The 14,260-nt window shown below is 38.0% G+C and overlaps 1 protein-coding gene across 1 annotated transcript in view; it reads right to left on the bottom strand.

Moving 5' to 3' along the window:
* MALT1 (MALT1 paracaspase) overlaps positions 1 to 14,260 on the bottom strand; it is a 59,515-nt gene that overhangs the window by 9,428 nt on the left and 35,827 nt on the right. Inside the window, exons 10-13 of the mRNA XM_030868049.2 lie at positions 13,322 to 13,525; positions 5,390 to 5,567; positions 4,176 to 4,250; positions 3,504 to 3,631 (exon numbers count right to left, since the gene is read on the bottom strand). Of these exons, the coding sequence (XP_030723909.1) occupies positions 3,504 to 3,631; positions 4,176 to 4,250; positions 5,390 to 5,567; positions 13,322 to 13,525 (585 nt within the window). The remainder of the gene's footprint in view (positions 1 to 3,503; positions 3,632 to 4,175; positions 4,251 to 5,389; positions 5,568 to 13,321; positions 13,526 to 14,260) is intronic.

The raw sequence follows: 14,260 nt of genomic DNA, 5'->3' as shown, positions 1-14,260 counted from the left end.
ACAAAGGGCTGAAAGTATATTTCTTTACTGTATGGGCAGTCATAATTTTATGTCTATACTCTGTTGAGAAATCCATTCTCAACATGATAAACAAATACATTCTCATAATAAATGATGACACAGCTATGAGCAAGTTAAAATATCATGCTTTTACCTAAGATTTATTTTTAAAAAAGGAAATAATGTGTTAAAACTACCAATATGTTAAAGCACCATCACTGTCCTCCCCCAACTCAAAGTAACCAAAGTACTCTGTATATTCTTATGCATACTTTAATTTTCACTCATGTAGATATTGGTAAAGAGTATGTGTGAACATTTTAGATTTTGTGCTTAACAAAAATGTTACACACATATTTTTGTAATACTATTTTCATTCAACATGATTTAGAGACTTATGAATAGTAACAAATCTCAATTTAAATTTATAAAACCAGATATTCTTTTGTATGAATACATTACAATAAATTTATCCCATTTCTGTATATATTAATAAAAATAAATTAATACCTGTCTTGGGAAAGTAGTTACTTATCTGGGAAAAAGAGACATAAAACTCTAAGACTTTATCCCTTTTGCTCACAAAGAGATTCCAAATGTTTTTCTTTCACCAATAGTAAGGTCAGAGAGAGAGAGACAGAGTGTGATTTTATATATATGATTATTATAAACACACACACACACACACACACAGAATGGGAGGAATATATCAAACAATTGAGAACTAAGTTATATCAACATATTGGGGGTTGGGGGGAGCCTAAGGGTCATGAGCATATATAAAATTATATTGTTGTAGGAGAGAAGATATAGAAATCAATGTTTTAAAAGATGAAAAAGGAAGAATGAGCCAAATAAAAAATTAAATGGTTAAAACAGATACGAAAAGCCTACGGTAAATGTAGTTGAACTAAATTTTCTAGTTGAAGGAAAAAGGTTATCACGTTCGATTTAAATTCATTGATTCTAAATGTGAAAATATTAGAAGCATTCCGTTTAAAATCAGAAATGAGGCAAGAATGTCTACCACTACTACTTTTATTCAAGAATGTCTCAGAGGTCCTAGCTAGTGCGACATCAAGAACATATCAGATTTCCTCTAAATCAGTAAGAAAAGCAAAAACACCACAATAGAAAAATGGACCAAGGACACGAGCAGATTTTCATAAGACATACGTATTGCCATTAAAAACATGTTCAATATCACTAACAATCAGGGAAACCCAAATCAAAACCACAGTGAGATAGTATTTAACACATCTGATTGGCAAAAATAAAAAAGTCTGACATATGAAGTGATGAAGAGAGTGCAGATTTACACGACCTCTTGTACATTACGGGGAAGAGGGTAAGTGTAGATTGGTGCAACCACTTTGCAAAACGGTTTGGCATTATTTCTTAAAATTGAATACCGACATACCCCATGATCCAGTAATTCCAAGTACTAGATTTATACCCCAAAGAAACTCTTGCACACATACTCCAGGAGACAGATAAGAGATTGTTACAACGGTACTGTTCACGATAGCAAAAACTGGGATGTAACTCAAATGCTCAACAGGAGGGCAGCTGAAAAAACTAGTATGTTTGCACAGTAGAATATTATAATACAGTCAAAATGAATGAACCACAGTCATGCAACAATATGGATTACTCTTAGCAATATAACATTAATTGAAAAACTTCAAGACCCAAATACACAGCATAATATCTTTTGATAAAGTTAAAAACAACTAAAATTAAAATATACATACTTCTTGCAGACATAATATAAACTCAATTAAAACTATGTAAGAAGCAAATCAAGGGAACGATAAACAAGATTTAGAATGATGGTTACCATGTAAGGGGAGGCAAGGAAAGAGAGAGAGGGAACATATAATTGGATGTAGATTACTGTCAAGGTCTGAGATTCATGTTAAACAACTAATTCCACAATAAAAACTGTCAGAAGTATGTTCTAAGGGACTGACATCATTAAAAATGAAATACTAATTAAATAATTTTTTCTAGCAGGTCTTGGAGTTTTATATAGTAAGATGGTTTTTGGGTCCCTTAAATGCCATACTGCTAAAACTAGATAGGAAAGAATTTATTTTGCAATTTCAAGCAACTGAACAATAATGCTGTCTGGAGTACAAAAATCAAAATCCGGGGTCACAGATTAACAGCTGGAGCCTTGTAACAGCAGTCAGCTTATTTCATATTTTGTTTCACGGGTACACAATTGAAACTGGAAAGGTAGTTTTTCTGCCTTGACTATTTGGTCTATGATCTTTGAATACTTACATTTTTTCTGAATATTTTTAAGTTATCCAGAAGATCCAAAGTTCAAATATATAATAAAATAAAAATAGAATCCAGAAGTTCAAATATAAACTCATAGCACATACTGGGATGCCACTCATTGCCATAACAACAAAGTATATATCATATGTGGGTGAACTGGTGCTTTTTACTAAGTGTTAAGATAGTTAATATATCTTAAAGACTAAAATTAGAATAAAGCATTTTAGAGTCTCTGAAGTACCTTCACAGATCTCACTTTGAAAATAACTGACATACTCCAAAGGCTTTAATTTTTTTTTTTTTAAGCGCCAGAACTTTGTCTTCAAATGAGAACTTAAATAGAAGCCCACACAATATGTAAAACACATAAAAGCAGAACTTCTTTGGTTGAAGAAGGAGGGCCAAAGCTCTGACTGTCTACATTAAAGGGGAAAGTAGTTAAGTGATCCAGCTAAGGGATCTACACCGACAAAAACATGAAAATAAACGAATGTGACTAACAGCAGGTCGTGAAACACTCAGATACCATACACTCAAGCTGCCATCTTAGGAACATCCATGAAACTCCATTTGCTAGTGAGCCAGTTTGTAAAAGAACTGCCTTCTCTTTGATAGGACTTGTAAAATGGCATTTCAAAAAACACATGTCAATCTACAGCTGTAACACATGATTATTCAACACCTGACACGAGCACAGCATTATGCCAGGCAGGGAAGGAAGGAATAGAAGGGAATGGAAGACATGGTGTTACACCTCTAGGATCCTGTCCTTAAAGCAGAATTTTAAAACTACTAAGTTCATCAAGAAAAAAAAAAAAGAACCCCGCTTTTCCCCATAGGGTCTCAGCATTTCTGTAAAGTTTATCTGTCTGATCCTGAAAGAGGATGCTCATTAGACAGTTTTTTTTTTTTGCAAATAAGCAGACTGGGCAGCATCAGGCACTAAGCATAGAAACAAGGTGAAGAGCTCTGAGGATTAAACTTCATTTATTTCACAACCATGTCTGGGGTCAGACTTGTACTTCAAGTAATACTGCACAGATGCATGTAGCTAAGCCAATAGGGAAGGAAGGAGGGAAACCTGAGTGTTGTGAACATTATATAAAAAAAATTGTCTTATAAATACGAATTCCAAATCTGCACAGTAACAATAGGAATAAAATAATGACCCAACAGAGAACCCTGAGTAGCTTTCTCTTTAGTTTTTATTTTACCTTCTGCAACTTCATCCAGTAACACAGTTATTTTCTTTTCTTCTAATAATCTATCTTTTAAAAATTTCATGAAGATTCCATTTGCCAACCCAGAATGCTGTATTTCAAAGGCTTCTGCTCCTTGACACCTGAAAAAAGACATTTTTAAAAAAGCAAACACTTGCCGCATGAGGCTTCTGCAAAAACTGATGAGCCTCATGTACTCCCCTGCCTCTCTCATGGCATCCCGAATAAAGAGTTAATCTTTAAGCAAGAACTAAATGCTTTGCTGCTTAGTAAAAAGAAGATGCCAAGCTATGAAGTGCTGAAGTCAATTATTTAAAAATTTCTATCAAGAATATCGAGGCAGGGCTTCCCTGGTGGCGCAGTGGTTGAGAGTCCGCCTGCCGATGCAGGGGACACGGGTTTGTGCCCCGGTCCGGGAAGATCCCACATGCCGCGGAGCGGCTGGGCCCGTGAGCCATGGCCGCTGAGCCTGCGCGTCCGGAGCCTGTGCTCCGCAACGCGAGAGGCCACAACAGTGAGAGGCCCGCGTACCGCAAAAAAAAAAAAAAATATCGAGGCAAATTTATGCCTAGATGGCTATGGATATTTCTAGGCTTCTAATCTACAATCAAAAAGAAGTCATCGAAGAATGAAGGAATCCTCAACATAAACGTAAAAGTTTCTTACGTGGCATATCCAAACACAATATTGGCAGTGACTTTTAGTGCGTCCAAGATTGGGATGGTATCATCGTAGTCATTTCTATTTAAAAGGTAGGAGAGGAGAAGGACAGATATAAATATGAAAAGTTAAAACAGCATTCTTAAAAGAACATCAATAACAAACATGATACTATCCTATTACACATAACTTAAAATTATAGGTTCAAATTCCTTTATCTTATTAGCTACATATTTACCAAAAGTAATCCAGGGCTCCTAAACTATTGAGACAGCAGAGACTCACACCTTTTTTCTTGTTAGCTTTAAAACTGGAGTTACGTTTGAATTCGGCCATTGGATTTTGATTGGTAACAGCTGAGCAAGCAAAACACTAAATCGGAGTAGAATCATCACTGGCTCCACTCCTTAGTATCACAATGGCAGACAAGTGGGATCCAAATCTTCAAACGTATGCTTCAGCTGAACTTTCTCTGTCTGCAATACCATGACTAACTAGAGGCCCTCACTCCATGCATGGTGTCTCTGCTAATTCCTGGAGGAACAGCTGCAGGGATTGTTAGAAATGTTCTAAAGGCAGGCTGAAGAGCTGTATGTTTTCTTTCTTTTTTTTAAAATTTTAATTTATATTATTTATTTTTGGCTGCGTTGGGTCTTCGTTGCTGCACTCAGGCTTTCTCTAGTTGGTGGCGAGCGGGAGCGACTATTTGTTGTGGTGTGTGGGCTTCTCATTTCGGTGGCTTCTCTTGTTGCGGAGCACAGGCTCTAGGCATGCGAGCTTCAGTAGTTACGGCACACAGGCTCAGCAGTTGTGGCTCACGGGCTCTAGAGCACAGGCTCAGTAGTTGTGGCGCACGGGCTTAGGTGCTCCGTGGCATGTGGGATCTTCCCGGACCAGGGCTGGAGATCGTGTCCCCTGCACTGGCAGGTGGATTCTTAACCACTGTGCCACCAGGGAAGCCCCTGTATCTTTTCTATTATGAGAAAATACCCATGCCCTTTTGTTCTTCACTTTTGTCCTAGAGCAGACAGGAAAAAGTAAAACACACACAGAAAATATATTTTCCTCTAGTTTTCTTCTTCATCACTTTCAGTCTATAAGCTAAAATTCACAAACTTAAGTGATTCCTACCATGCAGAGGTTTGCCTTTAGATTTAACTTCTCAAGGTTGATATTTAACTGACCAACAAGTTTCAGTATATAAAGAATGGACAGTTTACCTTTTCCTGCACATGTCCAACAGGAACACATTGAGTCCGGTTTCTTTCTCTTGCATCAATTTCAGTATATTTTGTACACACAGGCAATTTTCAGACCTATATGGATTTGGAGCATCGACAGGGACCATAAAGCTGTTCCCGAAGTTTTCATAACCATGTCCTGCATAATATAATAGTCCTGAAAAGCAGGAAAAAAGAGAAATCGCACTCTGAACATGTAGCACTCTCTAAGAAAAAAAGACGTTAATGCATGCTTATTTAAGAGATGTGCAACTATAAACACAACTCAGTGTTAACTGAATTTGTATTACATTATTTTGACAACCATCTTCATTTAAGTACTGAATTTTCAACCAACATCAAGATGCTATCCAGAAGTGTATTTTAATTCATAAAGGTAATACATTTGTAACCAATGGTATCATATGGAATGCAGTTTTATCTCATGATGTTAAAATACAAAAAAAGGCTAAGGACTTCTTTGCTGACTCATCTGTCTCCTCTGTGAAACCAGAAACTTCTTCAGGGCAGGGTAGTCTTACATTTATCTGCGCATTCCTGGCACACAGCAGGAGTATAGTATTTAATGGATGAAGGAATAAACACAACTCAGAGGAAGAGCCACTGCAGTGTCAAGTATTCGAACCCATGTGCCCTGCATTGGCAGGTGGATTCTCAACCACTGCACCACCAGGGAGGCCCCTCTAACTCTTTGTAGTTACAGCCCTAACCCCTAGCAAGAATGTGGCTTTAAACGGCCAAGAACACTTGCTTCCTTTGGCCCTAGAGGGCAGGAGCCAGGTTGCCTACTTTTCTTGAACTCCTATTTAAATGAGAAAAATGGGTATTTCGTATGTATCACTTTGGGTAAAAAATGACAGAAGGGGCACACCCATATGTTCAGCGTGGGTTTATGCTACCTCAAGTGAGCCCTGAATATTATCATGTAGGCAGTGAGGACAATGAAAAAGAAATGAAGACAGAGTTCCTGGCCCTGAGGGTCTTGTAATTCATTCAGGCACGCTCATGTTATTACTTAAAGAAGAGTCGGCATCTAATTAAATACCATATATCATGTGACGAGGGCAACCCTGTATGAAATGAATAAAGGGCAGAGAGGAATATCAGTGTAAGGTGAAGCAATAACGGACGGTCTTGAGAGAAAGGGTACGATCTGGAAAGGCAGCGAGAAAGCAAGGTGCGTTACAGGCAGGATGCACAGAAACAAAGCTTGGGCCTGGAATGACAGCTAATGGAAAGGAGACTAGCCTGGCAAGGAATTAAATGATCACTGGAAATGAAAGTAAGCGTGCACAGGTAGCATTTTGAAAATCACGACAAAGGGAGTGGGTTTAATTCGCTAAGCCATGAAGATCAAGTGAAAAGACGACCCACAGAACGGGAGAAAACACTTATCTGTCTATAAGGACATATATATTTGTAAGGATGAATCCTGTATCTGTAAGGACACTTTGTATGCAGAATATATAAAGAACTCTTCAATTCAACAATAAAAAGACAATCCAATTTTAAAACGGGCAAAGGATTTGAATAAACATTTCTCCAAAGACAATATACAAATGGCAAATAAGCACATGAAAAGATGCCCAACATCATTAACCATGCAAAACAAAACAATGGGATACCATTTCACACTTATCAGCATGGCTATAATCAAAAAGGCAGTAACAAATGCTGACAAGGATGTAGAGAAATTGGAAAGCTTGTTTATTTCCGGCAGAAATATACAATAGCACAGGCACTTTGGAGTTAAGCAGTTCGTCAAAAAACGAAACTCAGAATTATATGACCCAGCAATTCCACTCCAAGGGAAGTATCCAAGAGAACTGAAAACAAGTGTCCACAGAAGAATATGCACACGAATGTTCATAGCAGTGCTATTCGTAATATCCAAAAACTGCCTAAATGCCAATCTGCTGATGAATGGATAAATAAAATGTTCTATATGCACACAGTGGATGACTCATTAGCCGTAAAAGTAACGCTACCACAGATGAACCTTAACTACACTGTGCTAAGTGAAAGAAGCCAGACACAAAAGGATGCACATGGAGTGATTCCATTTATATGAAATGTCCTCAACAGACAAATCCAGAGACAGAAAGTGATTTGTTGTTGCCAGGAGTTTGGGGTATGGAGGACTGAGGTGTGACCGCTAATGGATATGGGTTTTTCGGGGGGCGTGATGAAAATGTTCTGGAATTAGGTGACTGCACAACTTTGTGCATACACTAAAAACCACTTGTATACTTTAAAAGAATTGTATACTTTATTTATTTATTTAGTTTTTGGTACGCGGGCCTCTCACTGTTGTGGCCTCTCCCCTTGCGGAGCACAGGCTCCGGACGCGCAGGCTCAGCGGCCATGGTTCACGGGCCCAGCCGCTCCGCGACATGTGGGATCTTCCCGGACCGGGGCACGAACCCGTGTCCCCTGCATCGGCGGGCGGACTCTCAACCACAGCGCCACCAAGGAAGCCCAAGAATTGTATACTTTAAAAGAGTAAAATTTATACTCTGTCAAGTATTCAAAATCTGACTCTGCTCTCTCTTTCCTGCTTCCAGAGCAAGACATGCTTATCTGTAACCTCCATGACCCTGCTCAGGTCACGATCTCCTTTCCATCTACCCAAGTCTTCACCAAGGCTCCAGGCTTATCTCAGGTTCAGAACCCTTGGCAACTTATCACCTGGTCTCTAGTTTTCTAACACACTACAGCCTCACCCTGCTGGGAAATCCTACAGCAGCACTCTTGACACTTAAAGTCATATACAGTATTTGCTTTATTGACATTTTACGATTCTACGTAGATATAGTTTCTCTGATAAAAGTGATCGTAATAAAAACAGGAATTTTATATTTGCGTAGCATTTTCATGGTTTTCAAAGCACCTTCATATACATGATCTGATTTTAACCCATATAACAATCATTAAATGACCTATTTAATAAGTGAGGAAATCAAATTTTAAAAGATTAAACAATTTGTTTAAAATCATGTAGCTGATAGAGTGTTTGGATTCCATTTACAGTCTTCTCCCCCTCCCGTTATATTAAGGGACTTATAATTTTCTTTCCTTTTTTTGGTCGGGCCACGCGTGTGGGATCTCAGTTCTCCCACCAAGGGATCAAACACACGCCCCCCCAGTGGAAGCTTGGAGTCTTAACCACTTGGACCACCAGGGAAGTCCTGTAATTTTCTTGGAGTATAGATCATGTTCTTTATTTTCTGTATCTCTCTCAAACACCTAGAAATACTCCTTATCTGGGCTAGGGACATAACAGGAACTCAGTAATTACTTCTTTTTTTTTTTTTTTTTTTGCGGTACGTGGCCTCTCACTGTTGTGCCTCTCCCGTTGCGGAGCACAGCTCCGAACGCGCAGGCTCAGCGGTCATGGCTCACGGGCCCAGCCTCTTCGCGGCATGTGGTATCCTCCCGGACCGGGGCACGAACCCGTGTCCCCTGCATCGGCAGGTGGACTCTCAACCACTGCGCCACCGGGGAAGCCCCAGTAATTACTTCTTGACTGTATTAAATATTAACAATGCAAACTGGTCAGGGCAGAGGTAGATCTGGAGACCTTTCTAGAAAGAGTCTGACTTTCAGTAGAAATGGTACCATTTCTACAACTGATATCATTAAGAGACAGCCAACCAGAAAGCATGGGTATTGCTCCCATTGTATCACTTAACACATTCTGGCTCAAGCAAGACTTGGCTTGGGAGAAGCAGCAACTTCAAGGGAAGGTTCAGCCTCCATCATCCAGGAAAAGCTAAGTGTGTGGTCCAGTGTTTCAGTGCTGAATGCTCAGCTCTGCAATCACGGATATTAAGGCACTGACAACAAAATACCTTTTCTCCACTGCAGAGTAATTCATGAAAAGTGTAACAAGAATTTTGTATCAAAGTCTACGTACAAATTATACTGCAGGAGATTAAGCATTTTTATGTTAAATAACTAGACCAAATGACTGTATTTTAAAAATTCCATCTGTAGTACTACTTGTACGTTTAATTAACTACCCTCATTACTCAAGGATAGAAGGACAAAACAGATCTCTTTTAAAATGTCAAAGAATTCAATGTGGTTAAAAATACAATCTTATAAATTAGATCTTTGGGGAATTTTATTTCTTGGGAATATGATTTCTAAGAATATAGTCTGTCACAGATATTTATTTTTGCCTACAGAGAAAATAATTGTTTAAATGGAAGATTTTTCCCACTTGAGTTGAGCTGCAGTGCACCTGGCACAGGGCTCTGATTAGAACATGCACCACCATGACCACCACCGCTGCCGCCACCGACCTACATAGCTCTTACTACACGCCAGGCACTGTTGGAAGAAAGCCCTTTACTTTTATTATCTCATAATGCTCACAACACATATCTCACAATAAGGTAGGCAATGTTACCATCCCCCTCTTACAGATGTACAAGCTGAGACACCGGGAGGTTTAATAGCTTACCCACAGTCACATGACTAATAAGTGATAGACTCGGAAGTGGGATGCCAGCCAGAGTAACTGCTGCGCTATGTTATACTGTCTCTTTATAATCTACTGCTGGCTTTCTAGTTAACTTTACTCTCAGAAAATATAAAATGTTGGTGTGCTGGTTTTCATCACTTCACCACACTATCACTTTAAAAACCCCTTCTTGTTTTTCAAATGAAATCTTAGACTGAACCGTAATACATAATACCAGATGAAAGCTGGGCTTCTCTGTTGAGGCCTGAAGTGGAATGTTGTCCAAATCCCCCATCTATCGGTGAAGGAAAATCTGAATTCAGAAAATAATGACAACAATAGCTACAGTACTTTGAGCGCTTTTAGTGTGCCAGACACAGGGATGATTATTTTATCTTACTTATTCTGGAACAACTTCATTAATTTAGTCTATCCATTTTATAAGTCCTTTTTGGCTTAGAAAAGTGAAATAACTTGGTCATAGTCAAGTAAGTCAAGGAAGTCAAGTAAGCTTCCTTCATAGGAAGCAGAAAAGCCAGAGCGCTGAGCCTGGGGTTGGTTACTCTCAGGTTCGTTGCTTAACCACTGAGCTACACTGACGTGAATGATTCCTCTAGAGTGAATGAGGCTTTGGCCTTATTCTGACCAGACTCCTTTAATCTTTTTTTCTTTTTCTTTTCAGGTTTGACATTAGCGTTGTATTTTATTTATTTTTTAAAACATCTTTATTGGAGTGTAATTGCTTTACAATGGTGTGTTAGTTTCTGCTGTATAACAAAGTGGATCAGTTATACATATACATATATCCCCATATCTCTTCCTTCTTGCGTCTCCCTCCCTCCCACCTTCCCTATCCCGCCCCTCTAGGTGGTCACAAAGCACCGAGCTGATCTCTCTGTGCTATGCGGCTGCTTCCCACTAGCTGTCTATTTTACATTTGGTAGTGTATATATGTCCATGCCACTGTCTCACTTCGTCCCAGCTTACCCTTACCCCTCCCCGTATCCTCAAGTCCATTCTCTAGTAGGTCTGCATCTTTATTCGCGTCCTGCCCCTAGGTTCTTCATGACCCTTTTTTTTTTTTTTAGATTCCCTGCATATGTGTTAGCATACGGTATTTGTTTTTCTCTCTCTGACTTACTTCACTCTGTATGACAGACTCTAGGGGACTCCTTTAGTCTTGTTTTCTATCAAAGCATATCTAAGCTGCAGCAAGGGACGAATGTAAAAAGGTGTTAGGTAGGGTGGATATCAAGCCAAATATGTAGTTATTCTCCATCCTAGTTTATGTATACAACTGAAATCTTTATCCTTATTTATCTTCAAGGACATGTAGTATTTAAGTCAGTTATTCCTGTTCTTAGATTGTGTTTTTAATGTTTATATATGTTTAAAAATTGAGTTACTTATTTTCTGTTAATTTTTATTTCTCTCACAAACCCAAGGGCACTATAGTACAAAAGGGCATAAACTTGAATGCCTGTGTTTCCCACATCTAATGGGAAATTCCTATGACTCTGCCTTGGCCTCCCCTACCCGCGAAGTGCTCCTGGCCCCCCGGGGCTGTCAGCTGGACACAGGGCACAGTCCAGGGGAAACGCCTATGCCCTCAGGCCTCTACCACACTTACATTGAAAGTAGATGTGTCTGATGTTTGGGATATTCACAATACTTCAAAATATAATGCAGCCACCCTGTTAAGACATGAATCAGTAGTATGTAAACATCTTTTCCAGCTTTCTTAAGCTGCCATTTCGCTTTAATATACCTATTTATTCCATATTCCAAGTTGAGGTTTTCATACTGGGGCAAAGCTTCAGCATAAGCTGAACTCTTCTTGCCAGAACTTTAAATATTTCTGGTTCTTAAGCTTGCAGGGGCAATTAAAAGTTTTGATTTAAAAAGCCAAACCAAGGACTTAAAGCCAAGGTGATAATGTTAATAAGAAATGAGAACAAATAATCAAGTACATAATTCTTCATAAAATTCCCTCACTCTTAAAATACTTCACCAATCCCAAAACCTAAGTCGGTAAATATTTTTTCCTTCTACCTCCTTACTTTTGGGGAAGTTTTAGAAGCCTTTTCCTGTTTAAGCCATCTATGCACTTAAAAATGGAGATAAATTATGTAATATAAAAATAATCAACCAACCACCTAATTAGAGACTAAAAATATAAACCAACTACCACAAAGGCGCATTAGTATCGTATATTCTACCATATTTTCATAAGACAAATGAACGGATTCACCCAGATTCATCACTTTATATACTCATAAACAAGATTATGTTATTAAAACGTCAGCATAATAGTTGAAATCCCAAATCTGAGAGATTTAATTTGTTGATTCACTTGCCTAACAACTGTAATCCTTATTACTTAAGAAGAAACTCATTTAAAACTTATTTAGTACGATTTTAAGACTGTCCCTCATCCCACATACAGTAATGTGTTAAATCTTGGAAAAAATCTTTTCTTCCATTAAAAATTCTACTCTGAGAACCTTTAGCAATTGTACCAAGCTTGCCTCATCATATGACTCTAATTAGAAGTAAAAAGGCTAAATTTAGAAATTATTGAAGTAAAATAATTGGAAAGGTATAGAAGCCAAATCGACGCTTTGTTTATCGGTGGCATCCTGACAACAGGCCTGGAGATGTCACCTTCCCAGCAGTTGAATGTTATTACACAACATCGTGGTGAGCACAATCTGAGAAACATGGCTCATAGCACAACATTTGGCCGTTCCATGCTTGTGGTCATGCCCACTAAAAGAAAGAAATTACCAAAGAAATTGCTTACTACTGACAGCATATTCTCTCTTTAAAGAATCACTGACATATAGGTAGTGTTCTTAACGTATTTAAAAGAATGAGAAAAGCCATTACAAATTTACTGTTAGAATTTTTGTGGAGGTCCATCTTTAACTGCATCTGCATAAAACTTTAGTTTACTGATTGTTTTCATATGTCTCACTCACCAACATTTTCTTGTTAAATTCTATTGCAGTTCCCACTAAAAGACCTGAAAATACTATGCAATAGTTAGAAGAAGGAAACAAACGTGAAATGTTCATTCGGTTACAGCATTTTGTACGCTAAACACACACACACACACAGAGTAATATTTAACATATATGAATATACAATTTGCTAATTTGGTCATTGAACTTTACTGTAGCTCTCGTAGTCAATAAAACAAAATCACGTAAGGTAGGTAAGAATTCTAATAAGAACAACATTGTTTTGACACATGAAAGTAAAGACATCAAGCTAATTAGTCATATGGAACTATGGAATGAAGATCAAAATCCATCTTTTATTACAAGAATAAAACTTTTCAACAATCCGTTTACCATGCCTTTCTGTTTTTTAACTCTTAACCTAACTTATACAAGAAAAATAGTGGATAATTATAAAAGCAAAGATGATAAACATCTTACCATAGACTCCTTTGTCTAAAAGCAGTAAAAATTCGTCCACGGCATTACGCATCTCATATTCAGTAAGATCCAGCAGTGAAACGACTTTGAAATCTAGCTGTCTTAACAAGTTGGTCAATTCATACACATCCACCAAAGGAGCTTTAAGCTTGGGGTGCTCCCAGTAATTCATATTTCCTATCAAAAGAGCAACCTTGTCCTTTGCTATTTAAAAAAAAAGGGGGGGAGGGGGAGAAATTTAAAGGAGGATATAAAAATTAAACCTAATAAAATGCTTTACACATAAGATTTCATTATTTAATTTCATTTTAGAGTGATCACCTTACATAGCAGACCAATAAACTCTATTGAGGAATACAGAGGCTGATGAATCAAACAACTGAAATTAATTGATGCTTTTGAGAACCAGGCAAAGGATATTAGCTGTATATGAAGCATAATAGTAACTAATATTAAAGTAATACTTTTACTGATTTACAACAGAAGGAAAGAATATTCAATATAGACTTTTAGAGCAAATTTAAACAAAGAATGTTTGGAACTGGGTTCCCATCAAATTAGGTTCTGTTTTGCTGACAATGGAACAGGCTAGAAACAAAAGAAATACCAAAAAGAGAGAAAGGAAGAATTCCCATCAGAGCAGATAAGGGGAAATACCAAAGAGGAGGGAAAAGCAGGAGTTTAACAAATACTGTATTTTTAAATTTTCAGTTGATGTACTGTCTCCCGTTAGCTTCTTTAAAAAAAATTTCGTGTTTGGGTGGGATGCGGTTACCTCAGGGCTGCACGAAGACTTTTTGTATGAATACCTTAGCAGTTCAATCTGTGACCTTAGTGAACTGAGGCTTTGCTCAAGGACGTGGTCTCATACAAAAGGTGGTTCTGTTTGTAAGAGGCGAAAAGATCCACACCTGTGCCTTTAAAAGTACCAGCTGGCTT

The sequence above is a fragment of the Globicephala melas genome, chromosome 13 (genome assembly GCF_963455315.2).
Source record: "Globicephala melas chromosome 13, mGloMel1.2, whole genome shotgun sequence".
Lineage (NCBI taxonomy): Eukaryota > Metazoa > Chordata > Mammalia > Artiodactyla > Delphinidae > Globicephala > Globicephala melas.
Note: the sequence above shows the minus strand (reverse complement) of the source record. Positions and strands in the feature narration are given on the sequence as shown.